The sequence below is a fragment of the Haematobia irritans genome, chromosome 5 (assembly GCF_050003625.1).
Source record: "Haematobia irritans isolate KBUSLIRL chromosome 5, ASM5000362v1, whole genome shotgun sequence".
Lineage (NCBI taxonomy): Eukaryota > Metazoa > Arthropoda > Insecta > Diptera > Muscidae > Haematobia > Haematobia irritans.
This window is the reverse complement of record NC_134401.1, coordinates 155203340-155230828: the sequence shown is the minus strand read 5'-3', so window position 1 is coordinate 155230828 and position 27489 is coordinate 155203340. Positions and strand designations below refer to the sequence as shown.

The 27489-nt window shown below is 27.9% G+C and overlaps 1 protein-coding gene across 2 annotated transcripts; it reads left to right on the top strand.

The window, feature by feature from the left end:
• The first annotated feature begins 1876 nt into the window (after positions 1-1876).
• On the top strand, positions 1877-19419 carry LOC142238562 (UDP-glycosyltransferase UGT5-like). 2 transcript variants are annotated; one of them, XM_075310252.1, is made up of 5 exons: positions 1877-1900; positions 6902-7172; positions 7229-7690; positions 14379-14582; positions 18620-19419. In XM_075310252.1, exons 2-5 carry the CDS (start codon positions 6953-6955, stop codon positions 19282-19284), a joined length of 1551 nt encoding a protein of 516 aa, XP_075166367.1. In that variant the 5' UTR covers positions 1877-1900; positions 6902-6952; the 3' UTR covers positions 19285-19419. The 2 variants fall into 2 exon arrangements, with proteins under 2 accessions (XP_075166367.1, XP_075166366.1); XM_075310251.1 differs by lacking the exon at positions 1877-1900 and adding an exon at positions 1907-2051.
• Positions 19420-27489: the final 8070 nt, after the last annotated feature.

Sequence of the window (27489 nt, the reverse complement as noted above, 5' to 3'; positions counted from 1 at the left end):
AAACTTATAGTTAGGGATAGTTTGTAGAATCAAAAACATGACTTATCGCCTTTTAAAAATTTTGAAAATCGAATGTTCGACATTTGTAATTTATTTAAAAATAAACTTTCGATTTTGCCCACCTACATAACTTTCAAACTGTGCGATAGTTTTCAGAGCACTGAACGTATATTGATACACACAAACAAGTTGTTTTCTGATTCAATCAAAAAGTTAATAGATCCAATTAATTGTTTGATTGAAATGTCTTCAATTATAGAAATGATAGTATAAATTAAAAAATTAATTGATCCAATTAGAAAATTAAAATGATACTATTAATTTTTGTGATAGATTTTTGTTTCAATTAAAAAATTTATTGAATCAATTACATTTTTAATTGAATATTTTTTAAAACTTAATTAAGACTTTAACTGGAAAATTGTTCATGTTTTTTTTTTATATTTTATTTTTTGTAAAAGTTTAGGTTTTTTTTGCCATCTGGTGGATTGCCTTTGTTTCGAGTGTAGATTTAAAGCTAGAAAGCTTTGAAAATTGTTTTTTTTTTTTTTTTCAAAAAAGACACATATTTTGCTCGAATTCAATATCAAAATCCTTAAGGGATGATCAAAATCTTTGGATCCAAATAAACTTTGTTTTGAATGTAAGATCCTTTATTTATACGTCGGGAGCCACCGTGGTTCAGTGGTTAGCATGCCCGCTTTGCGTACACAAGATCGTAGGTTCAATTCCTGATTCGACCGAACACCAAAAAGTTTTTCAGCTGTGGGTTATCCCACCTCAGTAATGCTGGTGACATTTCTGAGTGTTTCAAAGCTTCTCTAAGTGGTTTCACTGCAATGTGGAGCGCCGTTCGGACTCGGCAATAAAAAGAAAGTCCCTTGTGATTGAGCTTAACATGGGCAGCACTCAGTGATAAGGGAGAAGTTCACCATTGCGGTATGAGAATGGACTGAATAGTCTAAGTGAGCCTGATACATCGCGCTGCCACCTAACCTAACCTAAGTCATAAAGGTCGCCTACGTTTCATGAAAATTTCATGATGATCCCCTGCAATAAATCAAGCAATCATTTTTACTACATGAACTCCCTCTACATAGAAAAACGGGGTTAACTGTTTCATAGCAAGAATGAACTATCTTGAACTAAATTATACTCCATATATGGAAATTTCCACAAAGCGTTGTTAAAACCAGGAAAATTTAATGCCCTTTTGTACTTTTTAACTACAACTCATGAAATTATAACTAAAATTAAAGAAAAAAATCATTGGCACCAAATCATGACCATTTCAACCATACAGTAGTTCATTCTTACTATTTTTTGGGAATCGTACGAAAATTTTCTTTTGCTTTAGTTCATATTGAACTTCAAAACAGAAAGGAGAAGGATTTCATTGGACTGTGGAAAATTTCGAAAAACGAATAATACAATTTAACTACAAGCAAATAATTTTGTTGCAGTAAAAAGAAGTTAAATTTAGCGTTAGTTTAACTACGAAATTTTTTTTTTCAGTATACGTTTCGTTTAAAACGGACATACAAACCTGAACTACCCTAATATCCTCATAAAATTTTTCACTACAACCCCATGTGTAGAAAAATTATGGTGTAATATAGTATGACTGACAGATAGTCCATCAAAAGCTATTCCGGGAATAGTTCAAGTACAACCTTCAAAAAAAAAAAAAAAAAAAAAACAACAACAATGTATCTTATATACCGATCATTACTTTCATGCGTTTTATTTGTTTATAATAAAGACAATTACATGTCATGACGATTTTGTTTTTACTTTTTAACGTTGATTAGCAAAAAGACTACCTCAGATTTTAAACAATTACATTGTAGTTGAAGTCTAGCCTGATTACATTCTAAAAATAATAGGTGATAGTTGTCTAGTAGGTGTCCATCATTTAACACTGGCTATACCGGCAATACTTTATAATATCGCACAAAAAGGCATCATTTATATTTTTTTTTTTCGTCATAGAATACAAGAATCGAAGAAAAAGAAAATTGAATATCGGAAAACTTAAAATTTATACAATGGTAAAGTAATATTGGAAAATTTTGTTAATAAACTAGTGAACGAATGAAAAGGACATGATCAACAGTAAAAATATTATGGTCTCCAATATAAATGAGTGTGTGTGTGTTTTGTTAACGAAAAGCAAATTTCCAAATAATATCCGATCTTCATCAATAATTTTGTGAATTCAACAAAGGGACGGACATCGCTGGATCGACTCAGAATTTCACCAGGGCCTATATCCACGATTGCCACAGTTGGTAGAATTGTAGCACAAATGGGAGATTTTTTACTGTTTGGTAGATTAGTAGAATTCTTTTGTTACAAAATACCTCTCCAAAAATTTTCTATAGAACTAAAATTTTGACAAAATATATTATAGGAATAAAATGTTAACAAAATTTTCTATAGAAATCAAATTTTTATATAATTTTTCTATAGAATTAAAATTTTGATAAAAATTTTTATAGAAATAAAATTTTGACAAAGTTTTCTATAGAAATATAATTTTGACAAAATTTTCTATAAAAATAAAATTTTGACAAAATTTTCTATAGAAATAAAACTTTTGCAAAATTTTCTATAGAAATAAAATTTTGGCAAAATTTTTAACAAAAATTTCTATGGAAATAAAATTGTTCTATAGAAATAAAATTTTGATAAAATGTTCCTATAGAAATAAAATTTTGATAAAATTTTTTATAGAAATAAAATTTTGACACAACTTTCTATAGAAATAGAATTTTGACAAAATTTTCTATAGAAATAACATTTTGACACAATTTTCTATAAAAATAAAATTTTGACAAAATTTTCTACAGAAATAAAATTTTGACATAATTTTCTATAGAAATAAAATTTTGACAAAATTTTCTATAGAAATAAAATTTTGACAAAGTATTTTATAGAAATAAAATTTTGACAAAATATTTTATAGAAATAAAATTCCGACAAAATTTTCTATAGAAATAAAATTTTGATAAAATTTTTCTATAAAATTAAAATTTTGATAAACATTTGTATAGAAATAAAATGTTGGCAAAATTTTCTATAGAAATAAAATTTTGGCAAATTTTTCAACAAAATTTTCTATAGAAATAAAATTTTGATAAAATTTTTCTATAGAAATAAAATTTTAATTCGAAATATTGGAAAGAATTAAAGTATAAAACACTAAGATTTTAGTTTGTTTTATTACAACATGACCTCAAGCCTTACAAAATCTACAAATAATTATACTAAAAGGTCAACCATACAACAACTACAAGAAATATAATTTTGACAAACTTTTATATAGATATAAAATGTTGACAAAATTTTCTATAGAAATTAAATTTTGACAAAATTTTCTATAAAAATAAAATGTTGACAAAATTTTATATAGAAATAAAATTTTGACAAAATTTTCTACAGAAATAAATTTGACAAAATTTTCTATAAAAATAAAATTTTGACAAAATTTCTATAGAAATAAAATTTTGACATAATTTTCTATAGAAATAAAATTTTGACAAAATTTTTTATAGAAATAAAATTTTCTATAGAAATTTTCTATAGAAAAGAAATTTTGTCAAAATTTTTAGTAGAAATAAAATTTTGACAAAATTTTCTATAGAAAGAAAACTTTGAGAAAATAAAATTTTCTATAGAAATAAAATTTTGACAAAATTTTTTATAGAAATAAAATTTCCTATAGAAATTTTCTATAGAAATAAAATTTTGACAAAATATTCTATAGAAATCAAATTTTGACAAAATTTTCTATAGAAATAAAATTTTTGCAAACTTTTCAACAAAATTTTCTATAGAAATAAAATTTTGATAAAATTTTTCTATAGAACTAATATTTTGATAAAATTTTTTATAGAAATAAAATTTTGACAAAATGTTGACAAAATTTTCTATAGAAATGAAATTTTGACAAAATTTTCTATAAAAATAAAATGTTGACAAAATTTTATATAGAAATAAAATTTTGACAAAATTTTCTATAAAAATAAAATTTTGACAAAATTTTTTATAGAAATAAAATTTTGACAAAATTTTCTATAGAAAAAAAAAATTGTCAAAATAAAATTTTAATAAAATTATCTATAGAAATAAAAGTTTGACAAAATTTTCTATAAAAATAAAATTTTGACAAAATTTTCTGTAGAAATAAAATTTTGGCAAAATTTTCTATAAAAATAAAATTGTGACAAAATTTTCTGTAGAAATAAAATTTTGACAAAATATTCTGTATAAATAAAATTTCGACAAAATTTTCTATTGAAATGAAATTTTAGCAGAATTTTCAATGGAAATAAAATGTTGTCAAAATTTTCTATAGAAATTAAATTTTGACAAAATTTTCTATAGAAATAAAATTTTAACAAAATTTTCTATAGAAATAAAATTTTGACAAAATTTTCTATAGAAATAAAATTTTGATAAAATATTCTATAAAAATAATATTTTGTTGAAGTAAGACTCAAGGAAAATGTATTTAAAGAATTAATCTTTAAATTTACAGAGATACATAATTTTATATTTAAAAATAAAAAAAGCTTCAAATATAGGCTAAGACTTGTTTTGAGGTTGTTGCATCGTTGTTTGAACGTTTTTTATGACGCCCCATGAATATTGTTTTATATAGGCCCGATGAAAATTATCCCCAAAACCTAAATGAAGTAGGACCCCAAAAATTTGATGGAATACAATAACAACAAATTTTTATGTTTGTTGTTTATTTTTTTTTTTGAGTAACTTCTTATTTTTTTTGGGGCCTGTTTGCGTTATGAAAATAAATCCCAATATCTAAAATAAGCCCCAAAACCCAAATGAAGTGGGGGTCCCAAACAAATTTTATAGAATGCAACAACTCCAAATTTGTTATTGTTGTCTTTTATGGAGTAACTTAATTTTTTTATGAAAATAGAATATTAAATCAAAATGAAAATGAATTTCAATTTCCTTTTTGGGATTTTGTTTACCTCTTCACATTTGGGGATTGGTGACAACTTTACACAATTTTTATCCGAATAGCCTTGCATCGCATCGCATTTTTAGCAAAATTTTCAATGGAAATAAAATTTTGTTAAAATTTTCTATGGAAATAAAATTTTGACAAAATTTTCTATAGAAATAAAATTTTGAAAAAATTTTCTATAAACATAATATTTTGACTTCGTTGAAGTAAGACTCAAGAAAAATGTATTTAAAGTATTAATATTTAAATTTACTGAGATACTTAATTTTATATTTAAAAATAAAAAAAGCTTCAAACATAGGCTAAGACATATTTTGAGGTTGTTGCATCTTTGTTTGAACGTTTTTTATGGCGCCCCATGAAATTTTTTTATATGGGCCCGATGAAAATTATCCCCAAAACCTAAATGAAGTGGGACCCCAAAAAATTTGATGGAATACAATAACACCAAATTTTTATGTTTGTTGTTTTTTTTCATATTATTTTGGGGGCCTGTTTGCATTATGAAAATAAATCCCAATATCTAAAATAAGCCCCAAAACCCAAATGAAGTGGGGGTCCCAAACAAATTTTATAAATGCAACAACACACACACATTTTTTCCGATTCAATCACAAAATTAATTGATCCAATTAATTTTTTATTTGATATATGTCCAATCACTAAAATGGTGGTATCAATCACAGTTTTAATTGGACATTTAAAATATACTTGATTAAAAAATTTATTGATTTCATTAGCAAATTTCAATTAATTTTTTAATTGATTCAATTAAAAATTTAATTAATGTTGATTGCAAAACTCGATTAAATTTTTCATTAAAAACTTTTTCAATTACTTTCTTATCTGATTAAGTGTTTTTAGTTTGATTAGAAAATTGAGTGTTTGAAATAAATTTTTAGTTGAAAATTAAAAAAAAATCCATCACTTTTTTAAGTGTCTTAGTTTTCCGACTTTGATTAAAAAGTTAATTGTATCAATTAAAATTTTAATTAAAAATGTTCAATCATTGACTTAATTAATTTAATGTTTCTATCTTGATTAAAGAGTTAATGTATCAATTAATTATATTTCATGTTAGCCTGATGCCGAAACAGGCAATTAACGTCCAAATGCATTATATCTAATTTTACAATTATTAATCAATTAATTTATTACTTGAAAAAATTTTCAACTTCAATCAACATTTTTATTGGAAATGTTTTGGTGATACGAAAAGTTTTCCAATTAAAATTTTAATTGAGTTTTACAAAATATTCAATTAAAAATTTAATTAACTCAACCAATCAAAAAACAAATCACAATAATTGATAGTATCAATTAATTTTTTAATTGGATCAATTATTATTTTAATTGATATTATTTTAATTGATTGAAGACATTTCAATTAACAAATTAATTGGACCAATTAATTTCGTGATTGAATCTGAAAAAAAAAATTTTTGGACTAACAAGATTCCAAAGACATGGACTAACATGATTACAAAATCAAGCATCGTAGTTAATTAAAAATTAATTGGTCAAATTGAATTATTAATTGATGTAATTACGTTTGGCTATTAATTTTTGTTTTGGTAAAAAATGGAATCAACTTGAATATTTTGTAAAATTCAATTTAAATTTTAATTTGAAAAATGTTGGTGATATTTTTTCTGTGTAGACAGATAGCTCCTTATTTATGATTATTTATATCATTATTTTAAAGTGGAACTATATTGGACCCGGAATGAATTCCAAGGTCCTATAGTAAGGTCAATATCCTTGGATCCAAGTATACTTTTTTGTTAGTGCAGAAGTTTAAATTAGCTTTTCGAAAATTGTCGATTAATATTTCATATTCGCTATTTCATAAAAGGACATTCATTTAATTTGCTCTCTTTCTTTCTCTTTTCATGCAAAAAGTTTACAAAACCTTGCATACAATTTGCTGTGGTCATCCCATTGCTATGGTTGATGTGCAGCTGCCCAACCAACACTGAAGGCTATCGAATATTGGCGGTTTTCTCATTTCCGGGTAAAAGTCATTACATGATGCATTCCGCTCTCATTAAGGAACTCACACAAAGAGGTCATCAGGTGACCATGGTTGCTTCATTCACATTGAAAAATCTGAATCTGGGTTATAATTATACGGAAATTCTAATTGAACCAGTTTATGATTTCTGGAGTGATGGTAAAGCAAAAAAAATGGATTGAAACGGACTTTTAATTTAAATTTGAAATTTTCAGTTATACCATTTCTAAAAGCTGATAATATTTTTGATCTTACCGCCATGGGTGTTGTGGATAGTCATTTTATGCTTGAAGTTATTGGTCGTACAACCACTGAACATGCCCTGAAACAACCTCAAGTTCAAGAATTGATCAATCATCCCCATCCCCGGGGTCAGTATGACTTACTATTGTGTGAGCAATTCTATCAGGAACCTTTTTTGGCATTATCCTATATCTATGATATACCCGTGGTGACTAGTGGTACATTGGGTTTTGAAAATCACATGAGTCAAATGATGGGTTTATTATCACCTTGGGCATTTGTTCCACACGGCTTTACCGACTACAGTGATCGTATGACTTTCAAAGAGCGTTTCTTGAATACGTACTACTCCCTTGCCGAAGATTTCCTAAGGGAATATCATTATTTCCCCCTAATGGATAAGATGGTACAGAAATATTTTGGACATTTAAATGGTAAGTAGATAAGCAGGAATTAGGTAAGTGAGAGACAGACAATTCAATTTATTTTTGTCGCTTGCTTATAAAATAAATTTTGTTAAATATTTAATATTCATTCAAATGAATTCATTCAATTTTCCTATAAATTTCATTTTCATGGTAAAAATTAAAAAATTAATTTAATTTTCATTAAAAAAAATTAGAATATTTTGCAGTTAAAACTTCGAGGTAATTTTAGTTTTATATAGTCAACATTAAAAAAAACATTCAATTTTTATTGCTAAATTAAGAATTAATATGTATTTTATTAATTTGCCAAAGTTTGATTTAAAAAAAAAAAAAAAAACAAGTATATACGGCCAGGCCGAATCTTATGTACCCTCCACCATGGATTGCGTAGAAACTTCTACGAAAGACTGTCATCCACAAATTTCAACTCACTCGGATGAAATGTACTCCTCCAAGAGGCTCCAAAACCAAATCTCGGGATCGGTTTATATGGGGGCTATAAATGATTATGGACTGATATGGACCACTTTTGGCATGGTTGTTAAATATCATATACTACCACCACGTACCAAATTTCAACCAGATCGGGTGACTTTTGCTTCTCCAAAAGGCACCGGAGGTCAAATCTGGCGATCGGTTTATATGGGAGCTATATATAATTATGGACTGATAGGAACCAATTCCTGCATGGTTGTTGGATACCATATACTAACATCACGTACCAAATTTCAACCGAATGGGAAGAATTTTGCTCTTCCAAGGTGGTCCGGAGGTCAAATCTGGGGATCGGTTTATATGGGGCCTATATATAATTATGGACCGATATCGACCAATTTTTGCATGGTCATTAGAGACCATATACTAACATCATGTACCAAATTTCAACCGAATGGGAAGAATTTTGCTGTTCCAAGGTGCTCCGGAGGTCAAATCTGGGGATCGGTTTATATGGGGGCTATATATAATTATGGACCGATGTGAACCAATTTTTGCATGGTTGTTAGAGACCATATACTAACACCATGTACCAAATTTCGGCCGGATCGGATGAAATTTGCTTCTCTTAGAGGCCTCGCAAGCCAAATTTGGCGGTCCGTTTATATGGGGGCTATATATAATTATGGACCGATGTGAACCAATTTTTGCATGGTCCTTAGAGACCGTATACTAACACCATGTACCAAATTTCAGCCGGATCGGATGAAATTTGCTTCTCTTAGAGGCTCCGCAAGCCAAATCGGGGGATCGGTTTATATGGGGGCTATATATAATTATGGACCGATGTGGACCACTTTTTGCATGGTTGTTAGGGACCACATACTAACACCATGTATCAAATTTCAGCCGGATCGGATGAAATTTGCTTCTATTAGAGGCTCCGCAAGCCAAATCGGGGGATCGGTTTATATGGGGGCTATACGTAAAAGTGTACCGATATGGCCCATTTGCAATACCGTCCGACCTACATCAATAACAACTACTTGTGCCAAGTTTCAAGTCGATAGCTTGTTTCGTTCGGAAGTTAGCGTGATTTCAACAGACGGACGGACGGACATGCTCAGATCGACTCAGAATTTCACCACGACCCAGAATATATATACTCTTAAATCAATATTTCGACGTGTTACAAACGGAATGACAAAGTTAATATACCCCCCATCCTATGGTGGAGGGTATAAAAAAAAATCGTAATTTAAATCCATATTTAATATTTTAATTTTCATCCAAGAATTCCTTTAAATGAATATGTATTTAACAATTTTGCCAAAAATTAGGTTTAAAAAGAAGGTTTCTTTAAATTTAATTTTCATGGTGAATTTATTTACAAAATTTTGGCAAAAATCAATTTAGTTTTCATAAAAAAATTAAAATATTTTGCAGTTAAACTTTCAAGGTAATTTTAGTTTATTAAAAACTTTATTTTTTTGTTGATAAATTAAGAAATAATATGTATTTTTCTACTTTGCCAAATTTTATTTTTTTTTTAAATTAGTAAGAATTTAAATTTCATTAACAATTTGGCGGCAATACGAGTTTCTTAAAAAAATATGGACAACATTTTATTAAATTTTCTAAAAAAAAAATCGATTTTTTAAAATATCAAAAAAATAAAATTTTTAGTTTTTATTGATAAATAATTTGAAACTGATTTATCTTACAAAATATCGTCGAACATTTTTAGCATATGTTAGCATGAATTAGGTAAATGAAAAATTGAACAAACATTTGGGAAAATTTTTTCATTTGTAAAATTTCACAAAAATTTCATGAAAAATTTGATAAGATACTATGAATTATTCGCATTTACAACTTCGAGGCAATTTTATATATATTTCATATTAAAAAATATTTTTTTATTTTTATTGATAAACTCTTTGAAAATATGGTCAGAACGAATTGTTTTTAATTAAATAAAAAATATTTGTTTTTATTTTTATTTATAACTTCTTTGAAAATATGGTCGAAAAGATTTTTTGTAAATTTAATTAGGAAAGTGAAAGCCTGCGAGAAATTAAAGAATATTTTTTGGAAATTTAAATTGAATTCCATTATTCTAATGTAATTTTGTCAATATTAAATTTGTCATTAAATTTTGTCAAAATTTGATTTTTAGAAAAAAGTAGAAATGAAAATTCCATTGAGTACTTTGTCGCAATTTCAGTGTCTTAAAAATATTGGAGAAAACATTTTTTTATTTAATTTTCTTTAAAAAGAATGAAGAATATTTAGCATTTACAACTTCGAGATTTTTATTTTTTATTAGGATAGTCTATACAAATGTTGTATCCAGTGCTAAAAGAAAACAGCCCTATTGACAAATTTAACAATAAAAATCTCTATTTTTTCTTTGAAATTCTTTGAAATTGATTTATCGTACGAAATGGAGTTTCATTTAAATATTTTACACATATGTAAAAGCATATTCGGCAAATGAAAGATTTTTTTTTGAAAATTAAATATATGTATTTTCATTTATCCAAAAATTCGTCAAAATAGTTATGTATTTCAAAATTTTATCAAAATTTGATTCTTATAAAAAAACTGGTTCTAGAAATTTAAATTTATTGAAGAGTTTTATCGTAATTTAGATTTCTTAAAAATATTGACGAAATGTAATTTAATTTTCATAAAAAATAGATTTTTTCTGCATTTAAAACTCCGAGGTATTTTTTTTAATAGTGAACAAATTTAATTTTTAATTTTTATTGATGCATTATTTGAAATTTATTTATCGCACAAAATTTCGTCGAATTGGTATTTTTCAATATTATTAAAGCGTGAAGTAAAAGACCGTAAAACTATAAACCAATATTTTTTTTCGAAATTTAAATTTACTTTCATTTCTCTAATATTTATCATATAGAATTTTATCAATATTTAATTTTCATTAAAGAATTCGCCAAAATTAGTATATAATCCATATTTTTGTCAAAATGTGATTTAAAAAAAGTTCATAGAAATTTAAATTTTATACAAAACTTATTCGCGATTGAAATTTTAAAAATATTGGCGAAATTTTAATTACATTTTCATAAAAAATTTTAGATTGTTTTTATTTTTGCATTTAAATCTTCGAAATTTGTATAATCTTAATATTAAAAAATATAATATTTAAATTTTTATCGATAGATTTAATGAAATTAATTCATCGTTTGAAAAATCGTGGAATTGGAATTTTGTTTTTAATTAAAGAATTTTTTTCAATTGTCGAATCTTTTTTTGATTCAAAATTTTGTCAATATTATATTGCCATCTAAAAATTCATTAAATTAATATGTACTTTATATTTTTATCAAAATTTGAATTTTATATGAATTTAATTTCAAGGAACATTTAATCAAAGTTTGACTTTCTTAAAAAATAGTGTGAAAATATTTTATTTAATTTTTTAATTTGCATACAAAACAAATGTTTATAGTGTTTTTTGGCATATAAAACTTCAAGATATTTTTATTTTTATATATTTCATATTAAAAACATTTTCGAAATGTAGTTTTTTTTAGTTTTTAGCATATGTAAGCGTGAATTAGGTAAGTGAAAAATCGTAAAAGTATCGATCCAAAAATTAATATATTTTTATACCGTCCACCATAGGATGGGGGTATATTAACTTTGTCATTCCGTTTGTAACACATCGAAATATTGCTCTAAGACCCCATAAAGTATATATATTCTGGGTCGTGGTGAAATTCTCAGTCGATCTGAGCATGTCCGTCCGTCCGTACGGCTGTTGAAATCACGCTAACTTCCGAACGAAAGAAGCTATCGACTTGAAACTTGGCACAAGTAGTTGTTATTGATGTCGGTCAGATGGTATTGCAAATGGGCCGTATCGGTTCACTTTTACGTATAGCCCCCATATAAACGAACCCCCAAATTTGGCTTGCAGATCCTCTAAGAGAACCAAATTTCATCCGATCCGGCTGAAATTTGGTACATGGTGTTTGTATATGGTCTCTAACATCTATGCAAAAATTGGTTCACATCGGTCAATAATTATATATAGCCCCCATATAAACCGATCCCCCGATTTGGCTTGCGGAGCCTCAAAAATAAGCAAATTTCATCCGATCCGGCTGAAATTTGGTACATGATGTTGGTATATGGTCTCTAACAACCATGCAAAAATTGGTTCACATCGGTCAATAATTATATATAGCCCCCATATAAACCGATCCCCCGATTTGGCTTCCGGAGCCTCTAAGAGAAGCAAATTTCATCCGATCCGGCTGAAATTTGGTACATGGTGTTTGTATATGGTCTCTAACAACCATGCAAAAATTGGTCCACATCGGTCCATAATTGTATATAGCCCCCATATAAACCGATCCCCAGATTTGGCTTGCGGAGCCTCTAAGAGAAGAAAATTTCATCTGATCCGGCTGAAATTTGGTACATGATGTTAGTATATGGTCTCTAACATCTATGCAAAAATTGGTCCACATCGGTCCATAATTATATATAGCCCCCATATAAACCGATCCCCAGATTTGGCTTGCGGAGCCTTTAAGAGAAGTAAATGTCATCCGATCAGCCTGAAATTTGATACATGGTGTTAGTATAGGTTCTCTAATAATTATGCAAAAAAAGGTCCACATCGGTCCATAATTATATATAGTCCCCATATAAACCGATCCCCAGATTTGACCTCCGGAGCCTCTTGGAAGACCAAAATTCATCTGATTCAGTTGAAATTTGATACGTGGTGTTAATATATGGCCTCAAACACCCATGCAAAAATTGGTCGAAATCGGTCCATAATTATATATAGCCCCCATATAAACCGATCCCTAAGTTTGACCTCCGGAGCCCCTTGGAAGAGCAAAATTCATCCGATTCGGTTGAAATTTGGTACGTGATGTTAGTATATGGTATCCAACAACCATGCAGGAATTGGTTCATATCAGTCCATAATTATATATAGCCGCCTATAAACCCATCCCCAGATGTGACCTCCGGTGGATAAGCAAAACTCATCCGATCTGATTGAAATTTAGTACGTGGTGTTAGTATATGGTCTCTAACAACCATGCAGGTATTGGTCCATATCAGTCCATAATTATATATAATCTCCATATAAACCGATTCCGAGATTTGGTTTTGGACCCTCTTGGAAGAGCAAATTTCATCCGAGTCAGTTGAAATTTGGTACATTGTGCTAGTATATGGCCGTTAACAACCATGCCTAACTACGTCCATATCGGTCTATAGTTATATATAGCTCTCCGATAAATCGATCCCAATCACACAAAAATAGGTCCATATCAAGTTCATAATTGTAGCCCCCATATTTCAATTCCGGCTCTCCACGTACAAAACTCCATAATTTCGAGGCAATTTGTATATATTTAATATTAAAAAAAATAAATTTTTATTGAAAAATTCTTTAAATTTGATTGATATCGTACAAAATTTCATAAAAATTTATTTTTTTTAACATTTTTGTAGAAAATAAATTATTATTTTTATTTTTCAGTCTTTTGTTTTCAATACACATCTTCTATGATGCTTATTGCAGATCTTATTGTACAATATATATCTATTATAGCTTAGATATAATTGCATATTTATTAGCCTATAATTACTAAGTTTTTTATGGTATTAAGGAAAGATAAACATATTGTCCAAAATGGTTGGGATGACAGCTGTTTGGGATTTTCACATTCCCCTCAATTTCCTATATTGGAAGATCTACTCATTTCAATAATTAGACTATATAACTAAGATGTTCCTCTATTTGTTTAGAACGAGTTTAACCAACATGTGAAAATAACGAAATTTAGTAGAGGCATTTTCACTTTCCCAACACAACATTCCAGTATATTGCAATTGGTAAACGATTTATTTTATAATTTAATGACATGCATATTTCCATAAGGTCATAAAAAATCAGTAATGATCATTTTATTTATTAGCCTATCATTAATTGTACTAAGGTACGTTTAGTACACTTCCCACAACAAAAACTTGAGCGCATATTGTAGATAATAAATTTATTTGGAAAAAAGTTTATTACTAATATTGATAAGAACTATAGAATATTTCTTTATAGAGATTTTTTTCGTGGAAAGGAAAATTCATTTATATTTAATAATTGTATTTGTTATTCCAATAATTTATAAAAATTTTCAATAAAATTGTATTTGAAACAATAATTGAAATATCTTTAAACCCCCTTCTCTTTTCATTGCAGTCTCTATACCACCAATATCGCAAATGGAAAAAAACATATCAGTCATGTTGCTCAATAGTCATTTACCATTGACATCAGCGATACCTCTTGTTCCCGGTATGATATCTGTTGGTGGAATGCATATTTATCCACCTAAGAAATTGCCTCAGGATATTCAGGATTTCGTGGACAATGCTGACCATGGAGTAATTTATTTTAGTTTAGGTAAATATATGTTCTCTTGTCATTCGCAATTAACCCTTTGGGGACTTAAGTTGCTTGTAAGCAGCGATACTGTTGAGATTTTCTTGAAAGTGGCACAAAAAGTATCACAAGCGAAAAAAAGTGGCACACGTTTATCGAAATAAAATTTTGATAAAATTTTCTATAAAAATAAAATTTTGACAAAATTTTCTATATAAATAAAATTTTGTCAAAAATTTCTATAGAAATAAAATATTGACAAAATTTTCTATTGAAATAAAATTTTGACAAAATTGTCTATAGAAATAAAATTTTGACAAAATTGTCTATACAAATAAAATTTTGACAAAATTTTCTATAGAAATAAAATTTTGACAAAATTTTCTATAGAAATAAAATTTTGACGAAATTTTCTATAGAAATAAAATTTTGACAAAATTTTCTAAAGAAATAAAATTTTGACAACATTTTCTATAAAAATAAAATTTTGACAAAATTTTCTATACAAATAAAATTTTGACAACATTTTCTATAGAAATAAAATTTTGACAAAATTTTCTATAGAAATAAAATTTTGACAAAATTTTCTATTGATATAAAATTTTGACAAAGTTTTCTATAGAAATAAAATTTTGACAAAATTTTCTATAGAAATAAAATTTTGACAAAATTTTCTGCAGAAATAAAATTTTGACAAAATTTTCTATAGAAATAAAATTTTGACAAAATTTTATTTCAATAGAAAATATTAATTTAAAGACTATTGTAAAAATATAATTCTATAGAAAATTTTGTCAAAATTTTATTTCTGCAGAAAATTTTGTCAAAATTTTATTTCTATAGAAAATTTTGACAAAATTTTATTTCTATAGAAACTTTTGTGAAAATTTTATTTCTATATAAAATTTTGACAAAATTTTCTATAGAAATAATATTTTGACAAAATTTTCTTTAGAAATAAAATCTTGACAAAATTTTCTATAGAAATAAAATTTTGACAAAATTTTCTGCAGAAATAAAATTTTGACAAAATTTTCTATAGAATTATACTTTTGCAATAGTCTTTAAAATAATATTATGTAATTTAAGTACCTTTTGGCTTTAAAAAATTTTTCTATTGAAATAAATTTTTGTCAAAATTTTATTTCTATAGAAAATTTTGACAAAATTTTATTTCTATAGAAAATTTTGTGAAAATTTTATTTCTATATAAAATTTTGACAAAATTTTCTAAAGAAATAAAATTTTGACAACATTTTCTATAGAAATAAAATTTTGACAAAATTTTCTATAGAATTAAAATTTTGACAAAATTTTCTATTGAAATAAAATTTTGACAAAGTTTTCTATAGAAATAAAATTTTGACAAAATTTTCTATAGAAATAAAATTTTGACAAAATTTTCTATAGAATTATACTTATACTTTTACAATAGTCTTTAAATTTATATTATGTAATTTAAGTACCTTTTGGCTTTGAAAAGTACATTTTTAATACAAAATTGGCGCAGAAGCGATAAATTTAACATGGAGATGTCCAGCATCCGTCCTATGACAAATCCAACAGCCGTTCCACTGAATTTGCATCACTTCTTAAGGTGTAATGCGAATTGAGTGTTTTGGTTGTGAATTAAGAAATTTTGTGATATTTTTACAACTAAATAATTTTTACATTTTTTTATGATTTTTGATGCATTCTAATGCTTGTCTGGAACATTTGACATCAAATATTTTCAAAAATTCGCAATTTTTCTTGAATAGATTTAGCATTTTATACGGCAAAATTTAAATAATTTGTACCATTTTATAAATTCTTAATCTGCCTTTATCGTATTTGAAATAAAAAAAAAATAATTTCCCACTAAAAATATGAAAAACTCGAGTTATAAAAAAATTGGCTAAAATTAACTTTCTGTGCTGTTAAAATAGAGAACATCTTTGGGAAAACATATTTGGAAGTGCTTTTAAAGTTGTGCCTTTAGAAGCACTTCCAATTTTGTTTGCTGGGATATTATCCACACGCAGAGAAGGAATATGATCACCTCAAACATGTTTCAAGAGCAAAATGTTATTTTTGTATGGTGACCATGTAACATGTTTGTCACTAAAATGTTATTTTCTCGTCAAATATAACCTGCTTGCCGAAATCAGAGACATGATTTCCGAGCAAATAACATGGTTGCGAAAACCATTACATGGTCACCACCCAAAAATAAAATTTTGCTCTTAAAACACGTTTGATGTGATCATATTCCTTCTCTTAGTACAGCTTTGCCAAAATGAATTTTTCCAAAATTGGACCAACATTTTTCCAAAATTGGACCAAAATTTGCTCCAGCGGACCATTTTTTTAAATTAAATTAATATCATTTAAAAATTAAAATTTTTTACTTCGATAGAAAATTTTGTAAAATTTTTATTTCTATAGAAACTTTTGTCAAAATTTTATTTCTATTGAAAATTTTGTCAAGATTTTATCTATAGAAAATTTTGTGGAAAATTTTATTTCTTTAGAAAATAAAATCGGACCACATTGGCAACCCTGATATTATCAGTGTATAATTTTTCCGCCTAAAGATATGCTTGAACAATTTTATATTGTAACAAACAGCATTGATCTTCTGAACAGGGTTTGCCAATTTGTTCCGATCGGACCAAAATTGGTCCATAAATCTATTAAATTTTAAATTTAAAATTTAAAATTTAAATTTTAAATTCTAAAAATGGTCGGACCAAATGGAATTTGATTGATTTTGGTCCATTTTCGTCAAATCGGTAATTTTTTAGAAAATTTTGAAAAATAAACTAAAATTTTAACAAAGTTTTCTATAGAAATAAAATTTTAACAAAGTTTTCTATAGAAATAAAATTTTGCCAAATTTCCTATAGAAATAAAATTTTTCCAAATTTCCTATAGAAATAAAATTTTGACGACATTTTCTATAGAAGCAAAATTTCAAATTGGTACGATGGTCGAATCAAATGGAATTTGATTGATTTTGGTCCATTTACGTCAACTCGGTAAGTTTTCAAAATTTTCTAATGAACTAAAATTTTAACAAAGTTTTCTATAGAAATAAAATTATGCCAAATTTCTTATAGAAATAAAATTTTTCCAAATTTCCTATAGAAATAAAATTTTGACGACATTTTCTATAGAAGTAAAATTTTCAAAAAAATTTCCAAAGAAATAAAATTTTGCGTAATTTTCTATAGAAATGAAAGTTCGACTAAATGTCCTATAGAAATTAAATTTTGGCAAAATTTTCAATAGAAACAATTTTCAAATGGACTAAAATTTTAACAAAGTTTTCTGTAGAAACAAAATTATGAAAAAATTTTCAACAGAAATAAAATTTTGTCAAAATTTTCTATAGAACTAAAATTTGGGCACAATTTTCTAATGAACTAAAATTTTAACAATGTTTTCTATAAAACAAAATTATGACAAAATTTTCTCCAGAAATAAAATTTTGACGACATTTTCTATAGAAATAAAATTTTGACAACATTTTCTATAGAAGTAAAATTGCGATAAAATATTTTGACGACATTTTCTATAGAAATAAAATTTTGACGACATTTTCTATAGAAGTAAAATTGCGATAAAATATTCTAAAGAAATAAAATTTTCACAAAATTTTCTATAGATAAAATCTGGACAAAATTGTCAATAGAAATAAAATTTTGACAAAATGTTCTATAGAAAAGAATTTTTGACAACATTTTCTATAGAAATAAATAGAAATAAAAATTATTAATAGAAATAAAAATTTAAAAAAATTTTCTATCGAAGTAAAATTTTGGAAAATTTTTTAATTTTTAAATGATATTAATTTAATTTGGAAAAGTGGTTCACTGGTATGAATTTTGGTACAATTTTGGAAAAATGTTGGTCAACATCCTTAAGGGAAGGTCAATATGTTTGAAGTCAATTAAAATTGTTTCTTTTTGAGTGTATTTTGTTTAAATTAATTGAAAAATGTATTGCTTCAATTAACTTACCCAACTTAACTTATCCAAGTATATTTTTTTTTAATATTTTCTTCTTCTCCGCAGGAAGCAATGTTCAATCCAAGGATATGCCTGAGGATAAACTAAAAATATTCCTCGATGTCTTTGCCTCAATGAAACAGAAAATCATTTGGAAGTATGAAGATGAAAATATTAAAAATCTTCCCAAAAATATTCTCATTAAAAAATGGCTACCACAAGCGGATATATTGGCCCATCCCAATGTCAAGGTATTCATAACACATGGTGGTCTCTTTGGCACCCAAGAGGGTGTCCATTATGGTATACCCATGTTGGGTATACCATTCTATTGTGATCAACATTTGAATTTACGAAAGGCAGTTAGAAATGGATATGCCATTAGTTTACATTTTCAATCGATAACTCATCGGATTCTCAAGGAATCGCTGGAGAAACTTATCTATGATCCTCGTTATAGTGAGGTTATTAAACGTTTCTCTAGAATTTTTCAAGATCGCCCAATGAATTCTCGTGATGTTGCTGTCTATTGGATTGAGTATGTGATAAGGCATAAAGGTGCTCCACAATTACGTTCAGCTGGTTTAGATTTAGCATGGTATCAATTCTATCTGTTGGATGTAATAGCTTTTGCCTTGGCTATCATAATGGTGGCTATTTTTATAGTCTTTAGCTTAGTACGAGCTATAGTGCGTTGTGTAAGTAGAAAGGGAAAGATTAAGCAAAATTAGGAATGTATTTTATAGATATATGTAAGTAAGATTATTGAGAATCTTATAAAATATTGTAGTGGTAAATATTGTTATTTTATTATTAAATTATAATTCGATTCTATAATAATAAAAAAATTAAATATCTTTATAAAATTATATTTTTTTAAATTATACACCATTGATAGGAGGAACATTAAGTTTAGGTCATTTGGTGCCAAACTACCCATTTAAAAGCCGAGTTATCGAACGAGCCGGAGTATCAACTTACAAGAAGGTAGTGACTCCAAATCGCGATGATAAACAAAATACGACGGCCAAAGCGCGATCCCGGAGGCTGTACACGACGATGCTGACGAAGTTTGACTGCGTGGTAATGGACGACGAAACCTACGTCAAAGCCGACTACAAGCAGCTTCCGGGACAGGAGTTTTATACGGCAAAAGGAAGGGGAAAGGTAGCAGATACTTTCAAGCACATAAAACTGTCAAAGTTCGCAAAGAAATATCTGGTTTGGCAAGCCATCTGTACCTGTGGCTTGAAAAGCAGCATTTTCATAGCTTCCGGGACTGTCAACCAAGAAATTTACGTGAAAGAGTGTTTGAATAAACGTCTGCTGCCCTTCCTGAAGAAACACGGTTGTTCCGTACTGTTTTGGCCCGATTTGGCATCTTGACATTACGGTAAAAAGGCCATGGAGTGGTACGCCGCAGGTGGTTCCCAAGGACAAGAGCCCTCCCAACACGCCAGAGCTCCACCCAATTGAGAAATACTGGGCTATTGTCAAGCGGAACCTAAAGAAGACCAAAAGTACTGCTAAGGACGAGCAGCAGTTCAAGGCAAACTGGCTTTCTGCGGCGAAGAAGGTGGACAAGGTGGCTGTACAAAATCTGATGGCAGATGTCAAGCGTGAGGCCCGGCAATTCGCATTTGGAAAAGCGAAAGCCTAACTGAATATTTTTCCTGAATTTTATACTAATTGAACTTGAAAAAGAAATTTAATTTGATTTTTCCCTTGACCAAATTTTGACCGTATCACCCTTTAGCAGCATTGTAGTGGTTTCACAATAGCTTCTGCGACGCATAACACGACACCGACGAATTGCATCCAATAAACACACAGAAGTAGGGTTCGGTCGGCGTAATCAACACCATCATCAACATCTTCTTCAGCACCACACAATCGCGAAAGTTAGATGTCATGCCCTTTGAGGGGGAAATAGAACACGTGACTAGAGTGATTACACACCTCTAGCTGTAGAATAGAAAAAAGGTGAGGAAGAAAAAGATAACACGTGACCAGAGTGGTCGCACACCTCCAGCTGTGGGATGGGAACAAATGAGGGGAAAAGAAACATGCGACTAAAGTGATCGCACAAATCTAGCTATGAGAGAAAAAATGAGGAGGAAATGTAGGAGCACGAGGCTAGAGCTATCAGATAGGAAAAGAGAAGGGAATGTAGGATCATGTGGCTAGAGTGTTCACACATCTCTAGATGTGGTAAAGATGAGGAGAAGTAAGAACACGTGATCGAACACTTCGAGCATAATTTTTTACTTTACCTTCGTTTTCCTCTTCAATATTCTAGAATTCCAACTATTTACTGAGATGCTCACTTACCTAGATGGTGTTACCTTCGTAGCTGCTGCTGGCAGACTGCCCCAGATCTCACACACTACCTGCCATTTATACTATTCCCCAGCATGCGTAATAGGTGATGATCACCTATTATGTTGTTGGTGTATAACGGCAGTTTGTTTACTCTAATTACTTACGCTAGTTTATAGAGGAAATAACTTTAAAATGATATTTAAAGTTCACTTTTCTAACGAAAAATTTAATTCATTATTATTATATTTTGATTATTCAATTTTATAATATGTAGTGGATGGAAACGAGGGCATCCGACTTCCAGCGTCACAGTGTAATCCTATTGGTTTGCCTGGCATTGCGATTTTTCATAGCCTTTTAATTGAACATATAGGATGTAAAGTCTAAAATTTTAATTAAATTAATTTGAATTATAGTAAATTTAATTAAATTTAACATATCTGCTATAATAATGTTGCTTAATAGTTTAATTAAAATTTTTTTGAATACAGAAAATAAAAAAATCCCTATGTCAAGTTCAACCTATAGTGTGTGTCTCGATTTAGGTATTTATCATATTCTTATGATACATTAATGGTCTCCACATTCATAATTAATCAAACCTTCAACCACACAGGTCCTGTAATTGCCATTCAACATATTCTTCCTAAATGAGAAAATCTGAAAATACTTTTCACAGCATGACATGTCAAATCTCACATCAATTTTCCTTCTAATTAACTTCAACCGACCAAAACGTGTGCAGCCAGGTATTGTCGTGACACATATCAAAAATAATGGCAATAATTGTTGGGAATTATGGACCATAATAGAAACTATGTTAGCCTTATATTTAGATTGTTCTACGGTAGGAGAAGACCATAAGCAACCATCCGGAAAATAGTATTTCATAAATGATGACATTAAGGTAAGGTGGTAAAAGTCATCAGGCATATAAGGACACTAGAAGGATAGTTGAACTAAAGAACTTAAGCCCTTACGTCACCTGGAAAAGGGCATGAAGACCAGTGACTGTTTTCTTTTCCTCTCCTACGAATTAAAGAAAGATCCATTTGTTTAGTTGCTACGAGATGTCACACACTGGGTTATGAGAAAAAGTTGTAGGCAAGGTGAGTATGCTATCTATGGACCCTTTAGGGCAAATTTGCCATTTTGGTTTCAAAAAAAAAAGTAGCGTTGCTACTTTTGTGTTTCAAAAAAAATCAATAATTACTCAGTATACAACCAGAATCAACATTATTTGGATGTCTGGATATGCCGGAATGAAAGTGATCCTAAAGGAAAATATACTGCCGATAAGAGTTAGGGCACAAAGGGATGTGATCCCCTAAAACATGTTTCTCGGAAATTTTGTATCTTAATATCTTATCTTATCTTATCTTATTAAGTGCCATACTTTTTAAATTTTTGTGCTACACCGAAAAAAATTTCCGTAGTTAAACTAACGCTATTTTTAACTTATTTTTATTGGAAAAAAATTATTTGTTGGTAGTTAAATTTTATTATTTTTTTTTTGAAATTTTCCGCAGGCAAATGAAATTTTCCTGTTTTTAAGTATGTGTCAAACATTTTATGAACTAAACGTGGGTATAAAGTTCAATGACCGTACACATGAGTTCAATATGAACTAACGCAAAACAAAATTTTCGTGCGATTCCCAAAAATAGTAAGAATGAACTACAGTATGGTTAAAATGGTCATTATTTGGCACAAATGATTTTATTCTTTACTTTTAGTTCATTTTTTCTTCTATGAGAGGGGGTAATTTCATGAGCTGTAGATAAAAAGTACAATAGGGCATTAAGTTTTCCTGGTTTTAACAACGCTTTGTGGAAATCTCAAAATGTGGAGTATAACTTAGTTCAATTTTCGTACGAGGTAGTTCATTCTTCCTGTGAAATAGTTTACTTTTTTTCTGTGTATAACAAATCGTATATTTCAGATATATTTATAATTTGTATTTTTTGTAATTAGTATTTAGATAGATATCGCCTGAAAGTATGCAAAGAAATTTTTCTATATTAGGTAAATCTAGCTGTTGCTATACATTGTCCCTCCCAAAAAGTATTTTTTTGCCCTGCGCTACACTATGGAACAGGGTCAGAATAGAACTCCATTGATTTTGGAAGAAATCGGTGTAGATTTAGATATAGCTTCCATATATATCTTTCGCCCGATTTACACTCATATGACCATGAAGCACGGTTGTCATAGTTGGTAGAATTCTATCAAAAATTTTAGATTTTTTACTGTTGGGTAGATTGGTAGAATTGTTTATGTTTTGGTAGATTTTGCAAAATATACCTTTCCAACTAAGAAGTACTTAGTAAATTTTCTATAGAAATAAATTTTTGACAAAAATTTCTATAGAAATAAAATTTTGACAAAATGTTCTTTTAAAGCTTAGGTTAGGTATAGTTGCAGCCCGATATTTAAGGCTCACTAAGACTATTCAGTCCACTGTGATCCCACAGTGATACCGAGGCAGAAAGGCGTAAATTTTCTATAAAAAATGTTGACAAAATTTTCTAAAGATATAAAATTTTGAGAACATTTTCTATAGAAATAAAATTTTAAGAACATTTTCTATAGAAATAAAATTTTGAGAAAATTTTGTATTTTAATAATATTTTGAGAAAATTTTACGTAGAAATAAAATTTTAAGAACAGTTTCTATAGAAATAAAATTTTGAGAAAATTTTCCATAGAAATAAAATATTGACAAAAATTTCTATAGAAATAAAATTATGAGAAACTATTCTATAGAAACAATATTTTGAGAAAAAATTCTATAGAAATAACATTTTGTCAAAATTTTCTATAGTAATAAAATTTTTCGCAAAATTTTCTATGTAAATAAAATTTTGACAAAATTTTCAATAGAAATAAAATTTTGACAAAATTTTCTATAGAAATAAAATTTGACAAAATTTTCTATAGAAATAAAATTTTGACAAAATTTTCTAGAGAAGTAAAATTTTGAGAAAATTTTCTGTAGAAATAAAATTTTGTACAAATTTTCTATAGAAATAAAATTTTGACAAAATTTTATATAGAAAAAAAATGACAAAATCTTCTATAGAAAAAAAAATTGACAAAATTGTCTATAGAAATAAAATTTTGACAAAATTTTCTATAGAAGTAAAATTTTGTAAAAATTTTCTATAGAAATAAAATTTTGACAAAATTTTATATAGAAATAAAATTATTACAAAATTTTTATAGACACAAAATGTTGAGAAAAATTTCTATAGAAATAAAATTTTGAGAACATTTTCTACAGCAATCACAATGGACTGTATAGTCTAAGTGAGGCTGAATCTTAATCGGGCTGCCACTTTAACCTTTCGACAGAAATAAAATTTTGACAAATTTTTCTATAGAAATAAACTTTTGACACAATTTTCAATAAAAATTTTACTTAGAAATAAAATTTTGAGAAATTTTTCCATAGAAATAAAGTTTTGACAAAATTTTCTATAGAAGTAACATTTTGAAAAAATTTTCCGTAGAAATAAAATTTTGTAAAAATTTTCTATAGAAATAAAACTTTGACACAATTTTCTATAGAAAAAAAATTTTGACAAAATTTTCTATAAAAATAAAAATTTGACAAAATTTTCTATAGAAGTAAAATTTTGAGAAAATTTTCTATAGAAATAAAATTTTGTAAAAAATTTCTATAGAAATAAAATTTTGACAAAATTTTCTATAGAAAAAAAAAAATTGACAAAATTGTCTATAGAAATAAAATTTTGAGAAAATTTTCTGTAGAAATAAAATTTTGTAAACATTTTCTATAGAAATAAAATTTTGACAAAATTTTTTATAGAAGTAAAATTTTGTGAAAATTTTCTGTAGAAATAAAATTTTGTAAAAATTTTCTATAGAAATAAAATTTTGACAAAATTTTCTATAGAAGTACAATTTTGAGAAAATTTTCTGTAGAAATAAAATTTTGAAAACATTTTTTATAGAAATAAAATTTCACATTGATCATTTATGATGCGCATTCGAGACTGCTGTTCTACGAAGTATATGGGCCTATCATTACCAAGCAAAATAAAGCGTCGCCAAAAAAAGTAGTGAAAATGTTCTTCTTGGATCCGGAAGTGGTGCAAAATTGACGCAGAAGCGATGAATTTAACATGGGCTTGTCATAGGACGAATGTCCACCATTTCAACAGCCGTTGCACTGAATTTGGGTGTGAATAAAGAAAATTTGTGATATTTATTATTTATTATTTAGTTGTCAAATTTTTTAAATTTGACAACTAAATAATTTTTAAATCTGCAACGTTTGACATCAAATATTTTAAAAAATTCGCAATTTTTCTAGAAAGGATTTAGCATTTTTTAGACAAAATTTAAATAAATAGCACTATTTTATTAATTCTTAATTAATTCTATTTTATTAATTCTAATAAACTTACTAGAAACAATAAATATTTAAAATTCCCATTAAAAATACGAAAAAAGGGAATTATAAAAAAGTGACTCAAATCCTGTGCAGTTAGAATAAAGAACAACTTTGGGAGGATATTTTTGGAAGTGCTTTAAAAGTTGTGCCTTTAGAATAACTTCCAAATTTTTTTTGCTGGGTACTCATTATTTATTATGATTTTATGGAAAGGAAAAAATATTGTCCAGAATGGGTGTGAAAACAGTTGTTTCGGATTTTCACATAATTATCAGTTCCCTTTATTGGACGATCTACTCATTTCAATTATTAGACTATATTGGTAAAGCTTTCTTGTATTGCAAAGGAAGAGACATGACGAAAAAAATCATTGACGCCAAATCATGGCCATTTTAACCGCACTCTAGTTCATTCATACTATTTTTGGGAATCATACGAATATTTTCTTCTACTTTAGTTCATATTGAACTTATTATGTGTGCGGTGTATGAACTCTGTACCCATGTTTAGTTCAGAAAATGTTTGAAACATACTTATAAAAGAGGAAAATTTCATAGAGTTGTGGAAAATATCGCAAAAACTAATAAAATTTAAATACAAACAAATAATTTAATAAGTTTAACCTTATTTTCGGTCTAGATTTTCTAGAAGTCTAATGGCCAGTTTCTCATCCTCCGATTAATTTTAACCGGTGGATAGACCTCCGGTTAGTAAAATTTTTGTATGGGATCAGCTGTTTTATCGACACGATAAATAATAACAAGACAATGAGAAACTGGCCCTAACAAAGTTTGTCCAGCACGAAGGATTTAAGATGGTATCGAAATGTAGAAAATGTAGTGGTGAATTATGGAATTAATGCCAAAACTTGTTAAGCATTTACATGTGACGCCTGAAGGTATGCTAAGAAAATTTTCTATATTCAGTAAACCTGGTTGTTTCTATACACTGACCATCTCAAAAAGTATTTTTCTATGAAGTGAAACTGAGGCAAATGCGTATGATAAATGTTACACAGTCAAAAAAATCAAACTGTTTGATGGAATCATTAAAAATCATTCTTTTGCAGAAGAAAACATGAATTGACTTGAGACGTCTGTACATTTCTTGGTGTATGAGATTATTCTTCTATTTTACCACTAGCAGTCGATAGATGGCGGTATATGTTCATAAATACAATACCTTTTATTGGTGGTTTAAGGTGGGTATTAAGTTCGAGTTTAGCCGCTAAAAACTTAATTTTTTACGATTACTTTTCTTTAATAATCCATTTTAAGGAATAAAAACTTTGGGAAAATTTGCTTTGGGCTTTTCCCCATCAAGTTATAATAAAATTTGCAACAAATACGTATAATTTCATGCGTTTTTCTTACTGATTTAGTTTTCACTTTAGCGATTTTAGCGGCTAAACTCGAACTTAATACTAGCCTTTAAGACAAAAAAAAAAACAAAATGTGTTTTCGTTTTAAAATTTAAAAAATCCGTTTTTACCTTTTTCCAAAATCCTCCAAGGCAAAGTTTTGATCAATAATCGAAACTTTAGGTCATTTAACAGCTCATAAAATCTTCAATGAGTTTTTATTTATTATAGAAACTTTATGAATTATCATGAAAATGTTCATTACCCATTACAGTGAAAGTTTTGAGATTTTTATGTGGTTGGTTACGAAATTGAAATTGACCATTGTAGTGGCAACGTACCGAGTAATATCCTTGAATAAATTTTCCATGAAGTTTGCACAAGTTTAAAATATGTGTAAGCAAACAGGAAAACAATCGGCAACAAAAACCAACTACTACTACAGCATACATATTTAAAATTTTAATTACTTCCAATTCTGTGGCTCGCTTACAGCATACACCTAGACCTTGCTTTGCGTCGCAGATACGTTCCAAAAAAAACACGACGCAAAGTGATTTATAAGTTTCCAAGGCAAACTATGCAAAGATTGGAGATAGATAATGACGCAACTTGGAAAATCTAACGACATAAAGTGAAAACTAGTACTCGTACTAATTCAACAGCGACGCAACTTCGAAACAACGGAAATAGAGGTCTAGGTGTACTATATTTACTCTATTCATATGCACACAACAACAGCAATAAAGTACTCGGTGACATGTTTCCCTTTTGATGGTTGTTTAGACGAGGTGATGGTTGTGGCCAGGCTTTCTCATACATAAATTCACAGAA